Source organism: Pelophylax lessonae, assembly GCF_965119305.1.
Source record: "Pelophylax lessonae genome assembly, chromosome: 9".
In the NCBI taxonomy this organism is placed as follows: domain Eukaryota; kingdom Metazoa; phylum Chordata; class Amphibia; order Anura; family Ranidae; genus Pelophylax; species Pelophylax lessonae.
The window spans coordinates 260,899,278-260,920,721 of NC_138776.1; the positions used below are offsets into that span (position 1 = coordinate 260,899,278).

General features: G+C 43.8%; 4 protein-coding genes across 4 annotated transcripts in view; all 4 read left to right on the forward strand.

The window, feature by feature from the left end:
- LOC309564419 (uncharacterized protein) overlaps positions 1-21,444 on the forward strand; it is a gene marked incomplete at its 3' end in the record, with an annotated part of 909,898 nt that overhangs the window by 393,530 nt on the left and 494,924 nt on the right.
- Positions 1-21,444, forward strand: part of LOC309563477 (uncharacterized protein) — a gene marked incomplete at its 5' end in the record, with an annotated part of 99,647 nt that overhangs the window by 31,819 nt on the left and 46,384 nt on the right. The window contains 5 exon segments of the mRNA XM_082267870.1: positions 16,663-16,753; positions 17,160-17,304; positions 17,536-17,561; positions 17,665-17,965; positions 19,249-21,283. Coding sequence (XP_082123996.1) covers positions 16,663-16,753; positions 17,160-17,304; positions 17,536-17,561; positions 17,665-17,965; positions 19,249-21,283 — 2,598 coding nt within the window.
- The window catches only part of LOC309563478 (uncharacterized protein), a gene marked incomplete at its 3' end in the record, with an annotated part of 79,608 nt that overhangs the window by 20,486 nt on the left and 37,678 nt on the right, over positions 1-21,444 (forward strand). The window lies entirely within an intron of this gene.
- On the forward strand, positions 2,681-4,036 carry LOC309562816 (uncharacterized protein). Its single transcript, XM_082267124.1, has one exon. The coding sequence runs from the start codon at positions 2,708-2,710 to the stop codon at positions 3,779-3,781; it is 1,074 nt and encodes a 357-aa protein (XP_082123250.1). The 5' UTR covers positions 2,681-2,707; the 3' UTR covers positions 3,782-4,036.

A 21,444-nucleotide genomic window follows, 5' to 3' on the forward strand; every position in this document is an offset into this window, starting at 1 on the left:
GTTCTACAGTTACAATAAAGGGTAAAGCTCCTGATATTCCTGAGTTGACGGAAGTGATTCTGCAATTTTGTACCTCATAGTATATTAGCAGAGGATTGTTGGCTCTGTGAGGGACGCAGGTAAACACAAACTATGCTGCCACCTTGTCTACATGGGACAAGCATGATTAGCTATTGACAGGAGAGGTGAGTGGGAATTCTGGGACATTATCCAGTAACAGACAAGGGATGTGTCTGGATGGTGACTGTATCATTGTGTGTGTCAGGTTCCTATAAGGTGTCAGGATGTCACTGTCTATTTCTCCATGGAGGAGTGGGAGTATTTAGAAGGACACAAGGATCTCTACAAGGACGTCATGATGGAGAATCAGCCGCCCCTCACATCACAAGATTTCACCATCCCTCATCAGGATCGGGTAGATGAGAATAAGCAGGTAGACCTAAAAATGTATCCTAAGCTATGAGACGACAATCCCCTATGTTATCTCATTTCATTATTTCTGGGGTTTAGGGTGAAGAATTGAAAGATGTCAAAGTTCAGGTAAAGGTTGAAAAAGAAGAGACGTTGGTCATGGAAGATCAGCAGTCTGTGGAAGAGGGTGGTCATCTGTGTTCCCAGGATTCCATAAAGAAAGATGACGATCATTTACACCATGACGAGGTAGATGGGACTGAGCCAAAGAACTCCAACAATGACTCCAAAACAATTCTATGATTTGAGATTACATTCTTCCACAATATGTCATCTCTTGCTCCTTTTTACAAATGTTTTCTCTCATCGTGGGTGTTTAGGGTGAAGAACTGAGAGACATCAAAGTTGAAGTTAAAGTGGAAGAAGAAGAGACGTTGGTGAGTGGAGATCAGCAGTCTATGGAGGAGGGGGAGATGATTATGAAAAGTAAACTGGAGGAATCTTCTCTACATATCGACACAAGTAAGCAATAAACTCTAAATGCAGAAACAATTCACATTTTCATTTTACTTTCATAAATACAACATACTGTATGGACAGAATTTTGAGTGTTACATGAACTGAAAAATACAAATGTTCATCAAGTTTACCTCCTAAAAAAAGCAAATAACCCAAAGGAAGGCATAAATCCTTCCAAAAAGGCAATCAGATATCATCCCAGAACACCATTCCTTAATATTCCTTTCTATAAATCTTAGTATCCATTTATATATCCTACAGTATATTTACAAACACATCTAGGCTTTTTTAGGTAATATCTTGAGACAGCTAGAACTTTTTGCCTGTAAAAGACTCTTCCTCACTTTCATAGCTTACAGCAATAGAAAATTTCTAAATAATGTCCTGTTCCAACCAAATAGGGTAGAAATCGTGTACACCATAGAAATAGTCCATCTCCATTCCTCAATATAACGTCATGTTCCCAACAAATGAGGAGGAGATACTGTACACCATATGAAAGGTCCATCTCCATTCCTCAATATAGCGTCATGTTCCCAACAAATGAGGAGGAGATACTGTACACCATATGAAAGGTCCATCTCCATTCCTCAATATAACGTCATGTTCCCAACAAATGAGGAGGAGATACTGTACACCATATGAAAGGTCCATCTCCATTCCTCAATATAACGTCATGTTCCCAACAAATGAGGAGGAAATACTGTACACCATATGAAAGGCCCATCTCCATTCCTCAATATAACGTCATGTTCCCAACAAATGAGGAGGAGATACTGTACACCATATGAAAGGTCCATCTCCATTCCTCAATATAACGTCATGTTCCCAACAAATGAGGAGGAAATACTGTACACCATATGAAAGGCCCATCTCCATTCCTCAATATAACGTCATGTTCCCAACAAATGAGGAGGAGATACTGTGCACCATATGAAAGGTCCATCTCCATTCCTCAATATAACGTCATGTTCCCAACAAATAAGGAGGAGATACTGTACACCATATGAAAGGTCCATCTCTATTCCTCAATATAACGTCATGTTCCCAACAAATGAGGAGGAGATACTGTACACCATATGAAAGGTCCATCTCCATTCCTCAATATAACGTCATGTTCCCAACAAATGAGGAGGAGATACTGTACACCATATGAAAGATCCATCTCCATTCCTCAATATAATGTCATGTTCCCAACAAATGAGGAGGAGATACTGTACACCATATGAAAGGTCCATCTCCATTCCTCAATATAACGTCATGTTCCCAACAAATAAGGAGGAGATACTGTACACCATATGAAAGGTCCATCTCCATTCCTCAATATAACGTCATTCCCAACAAATGAGGAGGAGATACTGTACACCATATGAAAGGTCCATCTCTATTCCTCAATATAATGTTCCCCCTTCTTATTACCTCACCATCACTGCTGTGAGGTCCATCTCTTTTGTTAATTTTGCTTTCATGTTTCCAAGAAGTGAGGTGGAGGAAGGTCCATCTCCAGTCTCAATGTACAAACACTGTTGCTTTGTTTAGGTTTAGTGGACCCTTTATCTGGTTTATATTCATATTTGTACCCAACTTCATGCCAGAGCTCTGAGAAAATTGTTGAAAAATTCCTAAAATATTTACGGTAATTAAAAATTATTTTCCAACAGATGGACACTATGTCTGGAATATCTCCGAGGGACCTCCTATTGTATCTCCAGATTATAACGGAATCACACACACAGGAAACAAATCACACCAAATACCTTCCCAATCAGAGGGATCAATGGATTCCTCCAATCCTAGAGAATCATCTAATCAATCAGATATTGTTTCTCCAGATATCTCTAAAACATCTTACAGGGCTAATAGATCAAAAGGTCCATCCAAATCCAAGGAATCGTCTCTAAGCCATAAACAAATTCACCCAGGAGACCGTTCCTTGTCGTGTTCATTGTGTGGGAAATCATTTGCCGAAACCAGCACACTTTATAGACACCAGAGAATTCACACAGGTGAGCGTCCTCATTCATGTTCCGAGTGCGGGAAAAGATTCTTCGAAAAAGGAAAACTTCTTACGCACCAAAGGATACACACAGGTGAACGTCCTTATTTATGTTCAGAGTGTGGGAAATGTTTTACTGAGAAACAGTTGCTTCAAAAGCACCAAAGAATTCACACAGGTGAGCGTCCTTATTCATGTTCAGAGTGTGGGAAAAGTTTCATTCAGAAAGGAAACTTTCTTAAGCACCAGCGGAGTCACACTGGTGAGCGTCCCTATTCATGTTCAGAGTGCGGGAAAAGTTTCATTGTGAAATATGGACTTATTAGACACCAAAGGATTCACACAGGTGAGCGTCCTTATATATGTTCGGTGTGCGGGAAATGTTTGACTGAGAAAACAACATTCCTTTTGCACCAGAGAATTCACACGGGTGAGCTCCCGTATTCATGTTCAGAGTGTGGAAAATGTTTTGCTGTGAAGAAATCACTGCTTACACACCAGAGAATTCATACGGGCGTGCGCCCTTATTCCTGTTTAGTGTGCGGGAAATGTTTCAATGTGAAAGACGGGCTTGTTAGGCATCAGAGGATTCACACGGGCGAGCGTCCTTATCCATGTTCAGAGTGCGGGAAGTGTTTCGTTGAGAAGGGAAGCCTTCTTAGACACCAGGGATGTCACACGGGTGAGCGCCCTTATTCGTGTTCAGAGTGCGGGAAATGTTTTGGCGAAAAAGCAAGCCTTCTTAAACACCAGAGAATTCACACTGGTGAGCGTCCTTTTTCATGTTCAGAGTGCGGGAAATGTTTCATTCAGAGAGGAGACCTTCTTAAACACCAGCGAATTCACACGGGCTAGCACGCTTTTCAGACTGTTGAAAGATAGCCTTGCTAAAGAGAGTCAAGAGCAACCTCAGCCCAGACTCCACCCAGGCCATGCCCCTAACGTGTTTCGCCCCACCCACAAGGCTTAGTCATGGAGGTCTTGAGCAGCTGAGGCTGCTTTTACTACAAATACTGCTGGGTTTAACCCTTAACCCTGCAAGCTTTAGATTTTTCAGTGGAGGGGGCAAATAGGCCCAATGGTATACTTTGCCACTATGAACCTACACCCAAAATTTTCAGGGTGCCCCTCCAGGTTCATATCCGGCAATTCACACTGAGAGTGCAGGCTGGGGAAGAACTCGTCTCGGCTCACTAAATGCAAGCATGAGGTAAGGAAACCTCCTGGTGCCGCACATCCAACAAAACCCAGCGATATCTGTAGTGAAAAGCAGCCTCGGCCCAGTCTCTTTTCAGGCCATGGCCTAATGCGTTTCGCCCCACCCACAAGGCTTAGTTATGGAGGTCTTCAGCAGCTGAGGCTGCTTTCACTACAGATACTGCTGGGTTTAACCCTTAACCCTGCAAGCCTCCGATTTTACAGGGGATGGGGGTAGATAGGCCCAGTGGTATATTATGCAACTATGAACCCACACCAAAAATTGGAGGTGTGAATCCAGGTTCATATCGGCCCAGGTCTGGTAACTCACGCTGAGAGTGCAGGCTTGGAAAGAACTCGTCTCGGCTCACTAAATGCAAGCATGAGGAAAGGAAACATCCCAGGTACCACACATCCAACAAAACCCAGTGGTATCTGTTGTAAAAAGCAGCCTCAGCCTGGACTCAGTCCAGGCAACACCCACGAGGCATGGAGGTCACCCCGCCCACGAGGCATGGAGGTCATGAGCAGATGAGGCTGCTTTTACTACAGATACTGCTGGGTTTTAACCCTGCAAGCCTCAGATTTTCCAGGTGAGAGGGGCAGATAGGCCCAAAGGTATACTTTGCCACTATGAACCTACACCAAACATTCGGGCTGCCGCTCCAGGCGTCAATCAGTTCATGTCTGGTAAATAATGCTGAGAATGCAGGCTGGGGAAGAGCTCATCTTGACTCAATAAATGCAAGTATGAGGAAAGAAAACGTCCCGGTTTCTGCACATCCAACACATCCAACTGTAGGCTGCTGAGCCCATTTTACCAATGGACCTTTCTGATGGATGCTGTAGGCTGCCGAACCCATTTCACCAATGGACCTTTCTTTAGAATGCTGTAGACTGCTGAACCCCCTTCACCAATAGACCTTTCTAGAGGTTGTTGTAGGCTGCTGAACCCATTTCACCAATGGACCTTTCTAGAGGTTGCTGTATGCTGCGGAACCCATTTCACCAATGGACCTTTCTAGAGGTTGCTGTAGGCTGCGGAACCCATTTCACCAATGGACCTTTCTAGAGGTTGCTGTAGGCTGCTGAACCCATTTTACCAATGCACCTTTCTAGAGGTTGCTGTAGGCTGCTGAACCCATTTTACCAATGGACCTTTCTAGAGGTTGCTGTAGGCTGCTGAACCCATTTCACCAATGGACCTTTCTAGAGGTTGCTGTAGGCTGCTGAACCCATTTTACCAATGCACCTTTCTAGAGGCTGCTATTGGCTGCTGAACTCATTTCACCAATTGACCCTTCTGTAGGATGCTGTAAGCTGCCAAACCCATTTCACCAATGGACACATTTTTTGTAGGTTGCTATAGGCTGATGAACCAATTTCACAAATGGACTTGTTTGTAGGTTGCTATAGGCTGCTGAACCCATTTCACCAATGGACTTGTCTGTAGGTTTCTGTAGGCTGCTGAACCCATTTCACCAATGGACCTTTCTGATGGATGCTGTAGGCTGCAGAACCCATTTCACCAATGGACCTTTCTGTAGGCTGTTGAACCCATTTCATAAATTGACTTTTCTGTAGGTTGCTTTAAAGCTGCTAAACCCATTTCACCAATGGACCTTTTTATAGGTTGATATAGGCAACTCTACCGGTTTCACCTGAGATGCCTGCAGAAAATTCTGGCCATCACACACATAGACCGTAGCACAAAAAAAAAAGGAAACCCTGAAGCGCCATGATATACAGAAGCTAAAAGATATTGTCACCGATCGGAGGCTCCCCGACCACCGCCTACCCAAAATTGCAATGTGCTGGATGCTACTACACAACGAAGACCACCAACAATCTGACAATCCTGAAAGCCATCGAGGTCCCATTAGATGAGGCTGAACTGGCCACAAGTGACAGAACTCAATGGAAAGCACTTACTGCCCAGTGCTCCAAATTGAACAAGAGGAACGAAGAGATGAGTTTTCAGGGATCCCCTAAAGGCAGAGAAGACGATAGCTGGAGAGGTTGGGGGGTAAGGTAGACGATACATTTACAATGAAATTTAATAGAAGAAAGCTAGGGGGCCCTGCTTGTGAGAACCTAAAATCTAAAGGAAAGGGGAAGTGATACGAAGGGTAATCACTATGGAGGGAGGAGTTGATCAAGAAAGAAAAAGGTTCAATTGTTAGGTGGAGATGGGATAGGCTTGCCTGAAGAGATGAGTTTTCAGGGACCACCTGAAGGCAGAGAAGACGATAGCTGGAGAGGTTGGGGGGTAAGGTAGACAATACATTACAATGAAATTCAATAGAAGAAAGATAGGGGGCCCTGCTTGTGAAAGCCTAAAATCTAAAGGAAAGAGGAAGTGATAAGAAGGGTAATCACTATGAAGGGAGGAGTTGATCAAGAAAAGTAAAGGTTCAATTGTTAGGTGGAGGTGGGAAAGGGATGAGTTATTAGGGACCACCTGAAGGCAGAGAAGACGATAGCTGGAGAGGTTGGGGGTAAAGTAGATGTGACGAGACCCTTGCTCGCTCGCTTCCGCTCTCCCGACACTCCTCTGCTTCTAGTGAGTCAGCTTGCAGATCGCAACGTCAGATGGTTCGGTCAACCAAGGCTCCGGGATCCGAACTACAGCTATGTGCCATTTGGAATCTATTAGAACAAACATCAGGCAGGCTGTATGTAAGTTCAAACAGGAAGCAATTATTGGAAGTACACAGCACACTTTTATACAGAATTTGGAACATCCTGCCCCCAACAACCGCTTTCCCATTGGTCAATTGCACAGTACATGCCGTTCTCCTTCAGGTCCTCCTTAGCCATGCAAATGAGGTCTTGAAAATGAGTCAGCAGGGATTGGTCAGATAGCTTGAGTAGAAGGACTGTTATGTGCAATGAGACAAAAGCCCCCAGGGGACAATCAATGTACACAATAGCCAGACACAGAACAATGGGAGGTCATCAGCACTCAGCATGAGACAGGGCAATCCACATTCACCCCCAATACACAAACAAAAGGAAAACCTCTCTGACACTGAAAGATATGTAACACACACAGCACTCAGAAATCACAGACCTCATGGCAAATGGGAACAAATCTCAATATTTCTACATGGAGACATTGCTGACAAATATGAAGCAATCCAAACCATCACCCATCTGTCCTTAAATTCCAGTGACGGTGAACACCGTCACGGTAGACAGTACATTTTACAATGCAATTCAATAGAAGAAATCTAGGGGGCCCTGCTTGTGAGAACCTAAAATCTAAAGGAAAGGGGAAGTGATACAAAGGGCAATCACTATGAAGGGAGGAGTTGATCAAGAAAGGAAAGGTTCAATTGTTTGGTTGAGGTGGGAAAGGCTTGCCTGAAGAGAGGAGTTATCAGGGACCACCTGAAGGCAGAGAAGACGATAGCTGGAGAGATTGGGGGGTAAGGTAGACAATACATTTACAATTAAATTCAATAGAAGAAAGCTAGGGGGCCCTGCTTGTGAGAGCCAAAAATCTAAAGGAAAGGGGAAGTGATACCAAGGGTGATCACTATGAAGGGAGGAGTTGATCAAGAAAGTAAAGGTTCAACTGTTAGGTGGAGATGGGATAGGCTTGCCTGAAGAGATGGGTTTTCAGGGATCCCCTAAAGGCAGAGTAGACAATAGCTGGAGAGGTTGGGGGGTAAGGTAGACTATACATTTACAATGCAATTCAATAGAAGAAAGCTAGGGGGCCCTGCTTGTGAGAACCTAAAATCTAAAGGAAAGAGGAAGTGATACGAAGGGTAATCACTATGGAGTTGATCAAGAAAGTAAAGGTTCAATTGTTAGGTGGAGGTGGGATAGGCTTGCCTGAAGAGATGAGTTTTCAGGGATCAAGACGATAGATGGACAGGTTGGGGGTAAGGTGTTCCAGAGGATGTTGGAAGTCCTGAAGAAGAATACAGAAAGAGATGACAAGGAAGTTAGAGAGTAAGAGGTCTTGGGAGGAGCAAAGTGGATGGTTTGGATGATATTTGTGGAGGTTGATGATGTAGCTGAGGGCAGAGTTGTGAATGGCTTTGTAAATGAATAATATTAAAGTGGAACTAAACCCATCCCTTTAATGGTTACAAAAACAGTTACAATCCCAGCATGCTGGGAGTGCCAACTGTCACATTGGTTGTGCTCTCAACCCAACTGTCAAACCCTCAAATGGCTGGTGTCATAACTGATCACATGTGCAGCATCATGGCAGCTGAAGATCAAACAGAAGCCAAGATGGCGGCTTCCTTGGCTGAAAACGATAGGAGGGTTTGGTCCTGCTTTAATTCCATTTGAAAATGTGTGAATTGTTGGTGCACATTGGGTGAATCTTGTGAAAACATTGATAAGCAGATCCCCTAAAGCTTCATTTTACTGTATGTTAATCATTTATCATGCGCTTTTAAAATAAACAAGAAAGCTCCGCACTTTACAATATTTTGTGCTCAGTTCAATTTTTTTTTTTTTAGAAATGATCAGTGGGTGGAATAGTGTCCCATCATTGGTATCAGTGGGAGGAATAGTGCCTCATCATTGGTGTCAGTAGGAGGAATAGTGCCCCATCATTGGTATCAGTGGGAAGAATAGTGTCCCATCATTGGTATCAGTGGGAAGAATAGTGTCCCATCATTGGTGTCAGTGGGAAGAATAGTGCCCCATCATTGGTGTCAGTGGGAGGAATAGTGCCCCATCATTGGTGTCAGTGGGAGGAATTGTGCCCCATCATTGGTATCAGTGGGAGGAATAGTGCCCCATCATTGGTATCAATGAGAGGAATAGTGCCCCATCATTGGTATCAGTGGGAGGAATAGTGCCCCATCATTGGTGTCAGTGGGAGAAATTGTGCCCCATCATTGGTATCAGTGGGAGGAATAGTGCCCCATCATTGGTGTCCGTAGGAGGAATAGTGCCCCATCATTGGTGTCCGTAGGAGGAATAGTGCCCCATCATTGGTGTCAGTGGGAGGAATAGTGCCCCATCATTGGTATCAGTGGGAGGAATAGTGCCCCATCATTGGTATCAGTGGGAGGAATAGTGCCCTATCATTGGTATCAGTGGGAAGAATAGTGCCTCATCACTGGTGTCAGTGGGAGGAATAGTGCCCCATCATCAGTGTCAGTGGGAGAAATAGTGCCCCATCATTGGTATCAGTGGGAGGAATAGTGCCCCATCATTGGTATCAGTGAGAGGAATAGTGCTCCATCATTGGTGTCAGTAGGAGGAATAGTGCCCCATCATTGCTGTCAGTGGGAGGAATAGTGCCCCATCATTGGTGTCAGTGGGAGGAATAGTGCCCCATCATTGGTGTCATTGGGAGGACTAGTGCCCCATCATTGGTGTCAGTGGGAGGAATAGTGCCCCATCATTGGTGTCAGTGGGAGGAATAGTGCCCCATCATTGGTGTCAGTGGGAGGAATAGTGCCCCATCATTAGTGTCAGTACGGAGGAATAGTGTCCCATCATTGGTGTAAGTGGGAGGAATTGAAACTCATCATTGGTGTCAGTAGAAGCAATAGTGCCCCAAGGGCCAGATAACGTAGATTATGTTTTTTAATCTAGAACAGGGGTCTCCAAAGTGTGTCTCAGTGATACCAAACTCATCAGTGAGAGGAATAGTGCCCCATCATTGGTGTCAGTGGGAGGAATACCTGGCCAATGCCATCCCTACAGTGAAGCATGGTGGTGGCAGCATCATGCTGTGGGGATGTTTTTCAGTGGCAGGAACTGGGAGACTAGTCAGGATCGAGGGAAAGATGAAGGCAGCAATGTACAGAAACATCCGTAATGAAAACCTGTTCCAGAGCGCTCTGGACCTCAGACTGGGGAGAAGGTTCATCTTCCAACAGGACAATAACTCTAAGCACACAGCCAAGATAACAAAGGAGTGACTACGGGACAACTCTGTGAATGTCCTTGAGTGGCCCAGCCAGAGCCCAGACTTGAACCCGATTGAACATCTCTGGAGTGATCTGAAAATGTCTGTGCACCAACGCTCCCCATCAACCAGATGGAGCTTGAGAGGTCCTGCAAAGAAGAATGGGAGAAACTGCCCAAAAATCGGTGTGCCAAGCTTGTAGCATCATACCCAAAAAGACTTGAGGCTGTAATTGGTGCCAAAGGAGCTTCACCAAAGTATTGAGCAAAGGGTGTGAATACTTCTGTACATGGGATATTTTCCTTTTTTATTTTAATAAATTTGCAAAGATTTCAAACAAACTTCTCTCACGTTGTCATTATGGGGGATTGTTTGTAGAGTTTTGAGGAAAATAATGAATTTATTAAATTTTGGAATAAGGCCGTAACATAACAAAATATGGACAAAGTGAAGCACTGTGAATACTTTCCGGATGAGCTGTAACTAGCCTAGGTCATCATATATATTGAGGATCATTTACTAAAACTTGAGAGTGCTACAGTAAATCTGGTGCAGCTGTACATGGTAGCCAATCAGCTTCTAACTTCAGCTTTTTCAATTAGGCTTTAACAAAAAAAAAAAGCTAAACGTTTCTCAACCACTGTGTCTATGGTCCTCAACATTACCCAACTACTGTGTCTACGTTCCTCAACGTTACCCAACTACTACGTCTACGGTCCTCAATGTTACCCAACCACTGCGTCTACGGTCCTCAACGTTACCCAACCACTGCATCTACGGTCCTCAACCTTACCCAACCACTGTGTCTACGGTCTTGAACGTTACCCAACCACTGCGTCTACGGACCTTAGCGATACCCAACCACTGCATCTACGGTCCTCAACGTTACCTAACCACTGCTTCTACGGTCCTCAATGTTACCCAACCACTGCGTCTACGGTCCTCAACGTTACCCTACCACTGCATCTACGGTCCCCAATGTTACCCAACCACTGCGTCTACGGTCCTCAACGTTACCCAACCACTGCGTCTACGGTCAACATTACCAAACCACTGCATATATGGTCCTCAACGTTACCCGACCACTGCATCTACGGCCCACAACAGTACCCAACCGCTGCGTCTACAGTCCTCAACCCTCCCCAACCACTGTGTCTACGGTCTTCAACGTTACCCAACCACTGCGTCTACAGTCCTCAAGGCTACCCAACCACTGCGTCTACGGTCCTCAATGTTACCCAACCACTGCATCTACAGTCCTCAACGTTACCCTACCACTGCGTCTATGGTCCCCAATGTTACCCAACCACTGCGTCTACGGTCCTCAACGTTACCCAGCCACTGCGTCTACGGTCAACGTTACAAAACCACTGCGTCTATGGTCCTCAACGTTACCCAACCACTGCATCTACGGCCCTCAACAGTACCCAACCACTGCGTCTACGGTCCTCAACCCTCCCAAACCACTGTGTCTACAGTCTTCAACGTTACCCAACCACTGCATCTACGGTCCTTAACGATACCCAACCACTGCATCTACGATCCTCAACCTTACCCAACCTCTGTGTCTACGGTCTCCAATGTTACTCAACCACTGCGTCTACGGTCCTTAACAATACCCAACCACTGCATCTACGGTCCTTAACGATACCCAACCACTGCGTCTACGTCCTCAATGTTACCCAAACACTGCATCTACGGTCCTCAACCTTACCCAACCACTGTGTCTACAGTCTTCAACGTTACCCAACCACTGCGTCTACGGTCCTTAACGATACCCAACCACTGCATCTACGTTCATCAATACTACCCAACCACTGCATCTACGGTCATCAATATTACCCAACCACTGCGTCTACGGTCCCCAATGTTACCCAAACACTGTATCTAAGGTCCTCAACGTTACCCAACCACTGCGTCTACGGTCTTCAACTTTACCTGTTTCTTTGTGCTTCTTCAAAAAAGCTTGAACGGCACATCTCCAAAACTCCAGTCTGCTTGGAAATCTTTGCCTGGAAGAGACCTTACAGATGCAGTATAACTACCTGGTGTCTGGTTGCTGTGCTCAGTCTTGCCATGGTGTATGACCTGTGACATGAACCGATCTTCCACATCCTCACCTTAGTAACAGAGTTTGGCTGTTCCTCACCAAGTTTTAAGCCTCCTACACAGGTGTTTCAGCTAATGACTGTGTTTTAACCTACATTGATAATCATTAGCACCTGCTTGGTATATTAGGTTAATCATACACCTGACTCTAATCCTACAAAACCCCTGACAGGCACTGATGTTGGGGAGAAGTCCTGGCTCACAGTCTGCGCTCAAATACGTCCCAAAAGTATTCAGGTTGAGGTCAGGACTCTGTGTAGGCCAGTCAAGTTCCTCCACCTCAAACTTGCTCATCCATGTCTTTATGGACCTTGTTTTGTGCACTGGTCCAAATCATTTGGTGGAGGGGGGATTATGGTGTGGGGGTGTTGGGATTGGCCCCTTAGTTCCAGTGAAGGGAACTCTTAAGACGTCAGCATACCAAGACATTTTGGACAATTTCATGCTCCCAATTTTATGGGAACAGTTTGGGGATGGCCCATTCCTGTTCCAACATGACTGCGCACCAGGGGACAAAGCAAGGTCCATAAAGACATGGATGAGCGAGTTTGGGGTGAACGAACTTGACCGGCCTGCACAGAGTTCTGACCTCAACCCGATAGAACACCTTTGGGATGAAATAGAGCGGAGACTGTGAGCCAGGCCTTCTCATCCAACTTCAGAGTCCTGACCTCACAAATGCACTTCTGGAAGAATGGTCAAACATTCCCATAGACACTCCTAAACCTTGTGGACAGCCTTCCCAGAAGAGTTGAAGCTCTTATAGCTGCAAAGGGTGGGCCAACTCAATATTGAACCCTACGGACTAAGACTGGGATGCCATTAAAGTTCATGTGTGTGTAAAGGCCGGCATCCCAATACTTTTGGTATTATAGTGTCTATCTATCTATCTATCTATCTATCTATCTATCTATCTATCTATCTATCTATCTATCTATCTATCTATCTATCTATCTATCTATCTATCTATCTATCTATCTATCTATCTATCTATCTATCTATCTATCTATCTATCTATCTATCTATCTATCTATCTATCTATCTATCTATCTATCTATCTATCTATCGTAGAACAGACGTATTTATCATTTACGTAGGGGTAATTAAAAAAAAAATAAAAACCCTATTTATTTCAGTGCTGCTTATTCATTTATATATATTTTATGTATTTATATTTTTTATTATACATTTTCAATCAATTTTCAGCTATCAACTCAGGAGTAAAATATGCAAAAAGTTTAGAATGCACCGAAAAGAAGTTGTAAATGTAATTTAAAAAAATATAGGCTGCAGTTATAAAGATTTCCACAAGGTGGTGATCTCACTTTTTGTTAGGGGAACACAGAGAAGGGAGATGATACCAAACAAAGAACAGAACAGAACCCATGTTGTACCCCACAGACAGGAAGTTCCGGGTGAGAGGTCAGCCTGGAGAAGGAGGAGAGGAGACGTTAGAGCTGGCAGAGGTAATAAGATATTATTTTCTACTTACACCCAGTAATCCCTCCCGTTATGTTCCGTCCTCTTCCTCCATAGTCACTGTGACGTCTTTTTATGGTATGGATACATTCTAAATATAGAACCATGTATCCAACTGTCCATCCAGAGCCTCTGGTTTATAGACCGGATACATCCTAAATATAGAACCATTTATCCAACTGTCCATCCAGAGCCTCTGGTTTATAGACCAGATACATCCTAAATATAGAACCATTTATCCAACTGTCCATCCAGAGCCTCTGGTTTATAGACCGGAAACATCCTAAATATAGAACCATTTATCCAACTGTCCATCCAGAGCCTCTGGTTTATAGACCGGATACATCCTAAATATAGAACCATTTATCCAACTGTCTATCCAGAGCCTCTGGTTTATAGACCAGATACATCCTAAGTATAGAACCATTTATCCAACTGTCCATCCAGAGCCTCTGGTTTATAGACCGGATACATCCTAAATATAGAACCATTTATCCAACTGTCCATCCAGAGCCTCTGGTTTATAGACCGGATACATCCTAAATATAGAACCAATTATCCAACTGTCCATTCAGAGCCTCTGGTTTATAGACTGGCTACATCCTAAATATAGAACCATTTATCCAACTGTCCATCCAGAGCCTCTGGTTTATAGACCGGAAACATCCTAAATATAGAACCATTTATCCAACTGTCCATCCAGAGCCTCTGGTTTATAGACCGGATACATCCTAAATATAGAACCATTTATCCAACTGTCTATCCAGAGCCTCTGGTTTATAGACCAGATACATCCTAAATATAGAACCATTTATCCAACTGTCTATCCAGAGCCTCTGGTTTATAGACCAGATACATCCTAAGTATAGAACCATTTATCCAACTGTCCATCCAGAGCCTCTGGTTTATAGACCAGATACATCCTAAATATAGAACCATTTATCCAACTGTCGTTCCAGAGCCTCTGGTTTATAGACCGGATACATCCTAAATATAGAACCATTTATCCAACTGTCTATCCAGAGCCTCTGGTTTATAGACCGGATACATCCTAAATATAGAGACATTTATCCAACTGTCAATTTAGAGCCTCTGGTTTATATATTGGATATTCTAATGATGCTTTGTGCCATCTAGTGGACAAATGCTGTATTTTTTATTTTACATTGGTGGAAAACATTCGAACAGCACAGAAAGTAGCCTAATAACTTTCGTGTTTTTTTTTTTTTTTGCATTTACATTCACACTTTCACTGTGCAAATTGCTATGCGCATACAGTGAGGGCAAAAAAGTATTTGATAACCTGCTGATTTTGTACGTTTGCCCACTGACAAAGAAATGATCAGTCTCTAATTTTAATGGTCAGTTTATTTTACCAGTGAGAGACGATATAACAACAAATTATCCAGAAAAACGCATTTCAAAAAAGTTATGAATGGATTTGCATTTTAATGAGTGAAATAAGTATTTGATCCCCTATCAATCAGCAAGATTTCTGGCTCCCAGGTGTCTTCTATACAGGTAACAAGCTGAGATTAGGAGCACTCTCATGAAGGGAGTGCTTCTAATCTCAGCTTGTTACCTGTATAAAAGACACCTGTCCACAGAAGCAATCAATCGGATTCTAAACTCTCCACCATGGCCAAGACCAAAGAGCTGTCCAGGGATGTCAGGGACAAGATTGTAGACCTACACAAGGCTGGAATGGGCTACAAGACCATCGCCAAGCAGCTTGGTGAGTTGGTGCGATAATTCGCTAATGGAAGTAATACAAAATAACTGTCAATCTCCCTTGGTGTGGGGCTCCATGCAAGATCTCATCTCCTGGAGTTTCAATGATCATGAGAGTGGTGAGGAATCAGCCCAGAACTACACGAGAGAATCTTGTCATGGATCTCAAGGCAGCTGGGACCATAGTCACCAAGAAAACAATTGGTAACACACTACGCCGTGAAGGACTGAAATCCTGCAGTGCCTGCAAGGTCCCGCTGCTCAAGAAAGCACATGTACAGCCCGTCTGCTTGCAAAGTTTGCTAATGAACATCTAAATGATTCAGAGGAGAACTGGGTGGAAGTGTTGTGGTCAGATCAGACCAAAATCTAACTCTTTGGCATCAACTCGTGTTTGGAGGAGGAGAAGGAATGCTGCCTATGACCCCAAGAACACCATCCACACCGTCAAACATGGAGGTGGAAACATTATGCTTTGGGAGTGTTTTTCTGCTAAGGGGACAGGACAACTTCACCGCATCAAAGGGACGATGGACGGGGCCATGTACCATCAAATCTTGGGTGAGAACCTCCTTCCCTCAGCCAGGGCATTGAAAACGGGTCGTGGATGGGTATTCCAGCATGACAATGACCCAAAACCCACGGCCAAGACAGCAAAAGAGTGGCTCAAGAAAAAGTACATTAAGGTCCTGAAGTGGCCTAGCCAGTCTCCAGACCTTAATCCCATAGAAAATTTGTGGAGGGAGCTGAAGGTTCGAGTTACCAAACGTCAGCTTCAAAACATTAATGACTTGGAAAGGATCTGCAAAGAGGAGTGGGACAAAATCCCCTCCTGAGATGTGTGCAAACCTGGTGGCCAACTACAAGAAACGTCTGACCTCTGTGATTGCCAACAAGGGTTTTGCCACCAAGTACTAAGTCATGTTTTGCGAGGGGGTCAAATACTTATTTCACTCAAAATGCAAATCAATTTATAACTTTTTTGAAATGCGTTTTTCTGGATATTTTTGTTATTATTCTGTCTCTCACTGGTAAAATAAACCGACCATTAAGGTTATAGACTGATCATTTCTTTGTCAGTGGGCGAACGTACAAAATCAGCAGGGGATCAAATACTTTTTTGCCTCACTGTAAAATGAAAATAAAAACGGGCGCCCTGCTCAAATCCATACCAGACCCTTATTTTAGTATGCAAGCCTTGCAGGCCAGGAAAGGGGGTGGGTGAATGTGCTTTCCCTCTCCCCCTCTCCAAATCCACCAAGGAACACAATGGAAACATTATTACTTCCTTTAACGTGCAAATAATGATCAGTTTGTTATTTGTCGACAGAGAGGCGTGTCCTGTTTTGAACCACGTGACCAGATCAAGAAGCATGGACAAAGACCAAAGCCGAATGACCGAGGGGATATTAAACCCAGAGGTAAATTATCACAAGAAAATATCATAGGTAGTTCTGAGTTCGTATCTACCCCCAAAAAAAAATAAAAGCAAATAAAGCTGCTGGTGGCACTGTTCCCAGACCTGTAGGTTGTAGTTCTGGAGTTCACCAGCGGGTGTTTCTCAGCAGCAGTTCCTAGCTATTTTTCATTGCCTGATGCTGGCTGCTGGCAGGGTATTTAGTCCCTTCTTTGCTACTCTTATCTTGCCTGTGTTCTCCTTGTGACCTTTTTAGACCTGTAGGTGTCTGAGCAGCACCAAGAGCCCAGCGGCCCAGGCTTTTATTACTGGCAGGCCCAGCAATCTTTGGTTTACTGGGGACTAGGTATGGCTTCTGTGTAACTTCTTGTTCCTTCTCATATATGTATTCCGGCATCTTCGGGATTTAGGATGAAGAAATGAAGGAAATCAAAATTGAGGTTAAAGAGGAAGAAGAAGAGATTTTAGTGGGTGGAGATCAGCAGTCCATGGAGGAGGAGGAGGAGATGATTCTGAAAAATGAAGAAGAGGAGTTTTCTCTACATGGAGACACAAGTAAGTCATAAACACTAAATGAAGAAACATTTTACTTTTACGAGTATAAAGTATGTATTCACATTGTTAGATAAGTTAGAAAAAAAGATAAATGTCCATCCAGTTCACTAAAAAAAACCCTGAAACAATGTATTCAGTCAGTGTGTGTGTTTCCTACAGATGGATCCAGTAATGGGAACCCACCAGAGAGATGTCCTCGTCCTCTGTATTCCCGGGATTCCACACAGGAAGATCACACCATCCCTCACCATCAGCAGGTAGGTGGGACTGAGCTTGTAGATCTGAAACTACGACAGGGCGTTCTTCTACGTAATCTCCTGTTCCTTTTCATAAATCTATTCTATAATTTTTGGAGTTTAGGATGAAGAAATAAAAGACATCAAAGTTGAGGATAAAGATAAGGAGGAAGAAGAAGAAGAAGAAGAGACGTCAGAGAGTGAAGAAATAAACGACATCAAAGTTGAGGATAAAGATGAGGAGGAAGAAGAAGAAGAGACGTCAGAGAGTGAAGAAATAAAAGACATCAAAGTTGAGGATAAAGATGAGGAAGAAGAAGAAGAAGAGGAGGAGACGTCAGAGAGTGAAGATGAACAGTCTAGGGAGAAGGGGAAGACGAATGTGGAAAGTAAAAAGGATGATTCTTCTCTTTATATCGATACAAGTAGGTATAAAAACACTAAATACAGAAACAGTTTACATTTTCATATAACATCTATGAATTTATGTATTTAGATTGTTACATGAGTTTATATATAAGATATGTCCATTCAGGTTACCCTATAAAATCCAAAGTGATAGTTCTTCTAGAGGAGGGCAGAAAAGCCAAAAAACAAATGAGGAGGAGATACTGTACACCATATGAAAGGTCCAACTCCATTCCTCAATATAACGTCATGTTCCCAACAAATGAGGAGGAGATACTGTACACCATATGAAAGGTCCATCTTCGATCCTCAATATAACGTCGTGTTCCCAATAAATGAGGAGGAGATACTGTACACCATATGAAAGGTCATCAATATAACGTCATGTTCCCAATAAATGAGGAGGAGATACTGTACACCATATGAAAGGTCATCAATATAACGTCATGTTCCCAATAAATGAGGAGGAGATACTGTACACCATATGAAAGGTCATCAATATAACGTCACGTTCCCAATAAATGAGGAGGAGATACTGTACACCATATGAAAGGTCATCAATATAACGTCACGTTCCCAACAAATGAGGAGGAGATACTGTACACCATATGAAAGGTCCATCTCCATTCCTCAATATAACGTCATGTTCCCAACAAATGAGGAGGAGATACTGTACACCATATGAAAGGTCCATCTCCATTCCTCAATATAACGTCATGTTCCCAATAAATGAGGAGGAGATACTGTACACCATATGAAAGGTCATCAATATAACGTCACGTTCCCAATAAATGAGGAGGAGATACTGTACACCATATGAAAGGTCCATCTCCATTCCTCAATATAACGTCATGTTCCTAACAAATGAGGAGGAGATACTGTACACCATATGAAAGGTCCATCTCCATTCCTCAATATAATGTCATGTTCCCAACAAATGAGGAGGAAATACTGTACACCATATGAAAGGTCCATCTCCATTCCTCAATATAACGTCATGTTCCCAATAAATGAGGAGGAGATACTGTACACCATATATGAAAGGTCCATCTCTGTTTTCATGTTTCCAAGGAAGGAGTTGGAGAAAGGTCCACCTTCATTCTTCACCAAAACATCAATGTTATTCCGTGTGGTTTGGTTGTCCTTTATCCTTTCTCTGGCTTGTGTACATATTTTTGGTATGATTGCACCCAGCTCCATGGTGGAACTCCGTAGAAATTGTTTATCCCAGACCTAATCATATGATTTCTGAACGTGAACGAGACTTGTAAAATTAAGTAAAAAATTTGTTTTCCTACAGGTGGACGCTACGTCAGGAAAACCTCTGAAGATCATCCTAATTCATCCTCGGATTATAATGCAAATGATAAGAACGTGGTAAAACACATCCCAGGAGTAAATTTCATCATTCAGAATACACAGACATCAACCGGTCCCTCCAATCCTCAGGAATCCTCTGATAGATCACATACTGTAACTCCAGAGAAACATCTAAGATCTCACAGTACGGAGAGATCTACAGATCCATCCAATCCCAAGGAATCTTCCTTAAGCCAGGAAGGAGGAGAGAGTTCATTGTCATGTTCGGTGTGCGGGAAATGTTTCACTAAAAACCAAGAGCTTCTTAAACATCAGAAAACTCACAGAGGTGAGCGCCCCTTTTCATGTTCAGAGTGCGGGAAGCGTTTCACTCAGAAGGCACACCTCGTGACCCACCAGAAAATTCACACAGAGGAGCGTCCTTTTTCATGTGCAGAGTGCGGGAAACGTTTCCGTCAGCAGGAAAGCCTTCTTACGCACCAGAAAAGTCACAAAGCCGACACGCCTTTTTCGTGCTCGGAGTGCGGGAAGTGTTTTACTAAGAAAAGAAAATTTCTCACCCACCAGAAACTTCACAAGGGCCCTCGTCCTTTTTCGTGTTCGGCGTGCGGGAAAAGCTTCGCTACCAAGCAGCACCTAACTATCCACGAGAGAATTCACACGGGTGAGCATCCTTATTCGTGTTCGGAGTGTGGGAAACGTTTCACTCAGAAATCGAACCTTCTTAGACACCAGAGAAGTCACGCGGGTTTGCGTCCTTTTTCGTGTTCGCAGTGCGAGAAATGTTTCACTAATAAGAGAAGTCTTCTTAAGCACCAAAAAGTTCACACGGGGGAGCGTCCTTACTCGTGTTCCGAGTGCGAGAAATGTTTCGCGCGGATAGAAGAACTGCATAAACACCAGAGGATTCACACAGGCGAGCGCCCCTTTTCGTGTTCGGTGTGCGGCAAAAGTTTCACTAAGAATTCACACCTCATTTCGCACCAGAGAGTTCACACGGGTGAGCGCCCTTTTTCGTGTTCGGAGTGCGGGAGATGTTTCACTCAGAAAACAAGCCTTCTTAATCATCTGAGAATACACACGGGCGAGCGTCCTTATTTATGTTCGGAGTGCGGGAAATGTTTCGTCCGGCTAAAACAGCTTCAGAAACATCAGAAGTTTCACACGGGTGAGAGTCCTTATTTGTGCTCAGAGTGCGGGAAACGTTTCAGTCAGAAGGAAGGGCTTCTCATACATCAGAAAATTCACACTGGTGACAGACCTTATCCGTGCACAGAGTGCGAGAAAAGTTTCATTCAAAAAGGGGACCTTCTTACCCACCAGAGAATTCACACGGGTGTGCGTCCTTTTTCCTGTAAAGAGTGCGGGAAAACGTTCACCATGAAACAACACTTACTTACGCATGAGAGAATTCACACGGGGGAGCATCCTTATTCGTGCCCCGAGTGCGGGAAACGTTTCAATCAGAAGTCAAACCTTTATAGACACCAGAGAAGCCACATGGGCGTGCGCCCTTTTTCGTGTTCAGAGTGCGGGAAACGTTTCACTGATAAAAGGAATCTTCTTAAACACCAAAAAACTCACACGGGGGAGTGCCCTTATTCGTGTTCAGAGTGCGGGAAGTTTTTCAGTCACAAAGAAGGGCTTCTTCTACATCAGAATATTCACACTGGCGAACGGCCTTATTCGTGCTCCGAGTGCGAGAAGTGTTTCGTTCAGGAAGAAGACCTTCTTACCCACCAGAAAATTCACACGCGCGACCGTCCTTATTCATGTTCAGCGTGCGGGAAATCTTTCACTATGAGACAGCACTTGATAACCCATGAGAGAATTCACACGGGTGAACATCCTTATTCGTGCCAAGAATGCGGGAAGCGTTTCACTCAGAAATCGAACCTTCTTAGGCACCAGAGAAGTCACAAGGGTGTGCGTCCTTTTTCTTGTTCGGAGTGCGGGAAATGTTTCACTGATAAAAGAAATCTTCTTAAACACCAAAAAAGTCACGTGGGTGAGCAGTCCTAATTCATGATAGGGATGAAGGAAAGATCAGGTAGGTTCAGGTAGAACTTCCCAAAATTCACACAGGTGAGCGTCCCTAAAGACTGCAGTCAAAAAGTTGCACGCCAGAAAAATCGCACAGGGGACAACCCTCATTCATGGTCAGAGTGCGGGAAAT

Bases quoted from the DNA above. Each gene is read 5' to 3' on its own strand.
- LOC309562816 (XM_082267124.1), top strand. From the start codon at position 2,708: ATGGATTCCTCCAATCCTAGAGAATCATCTAATCAATCAGATATTGTT.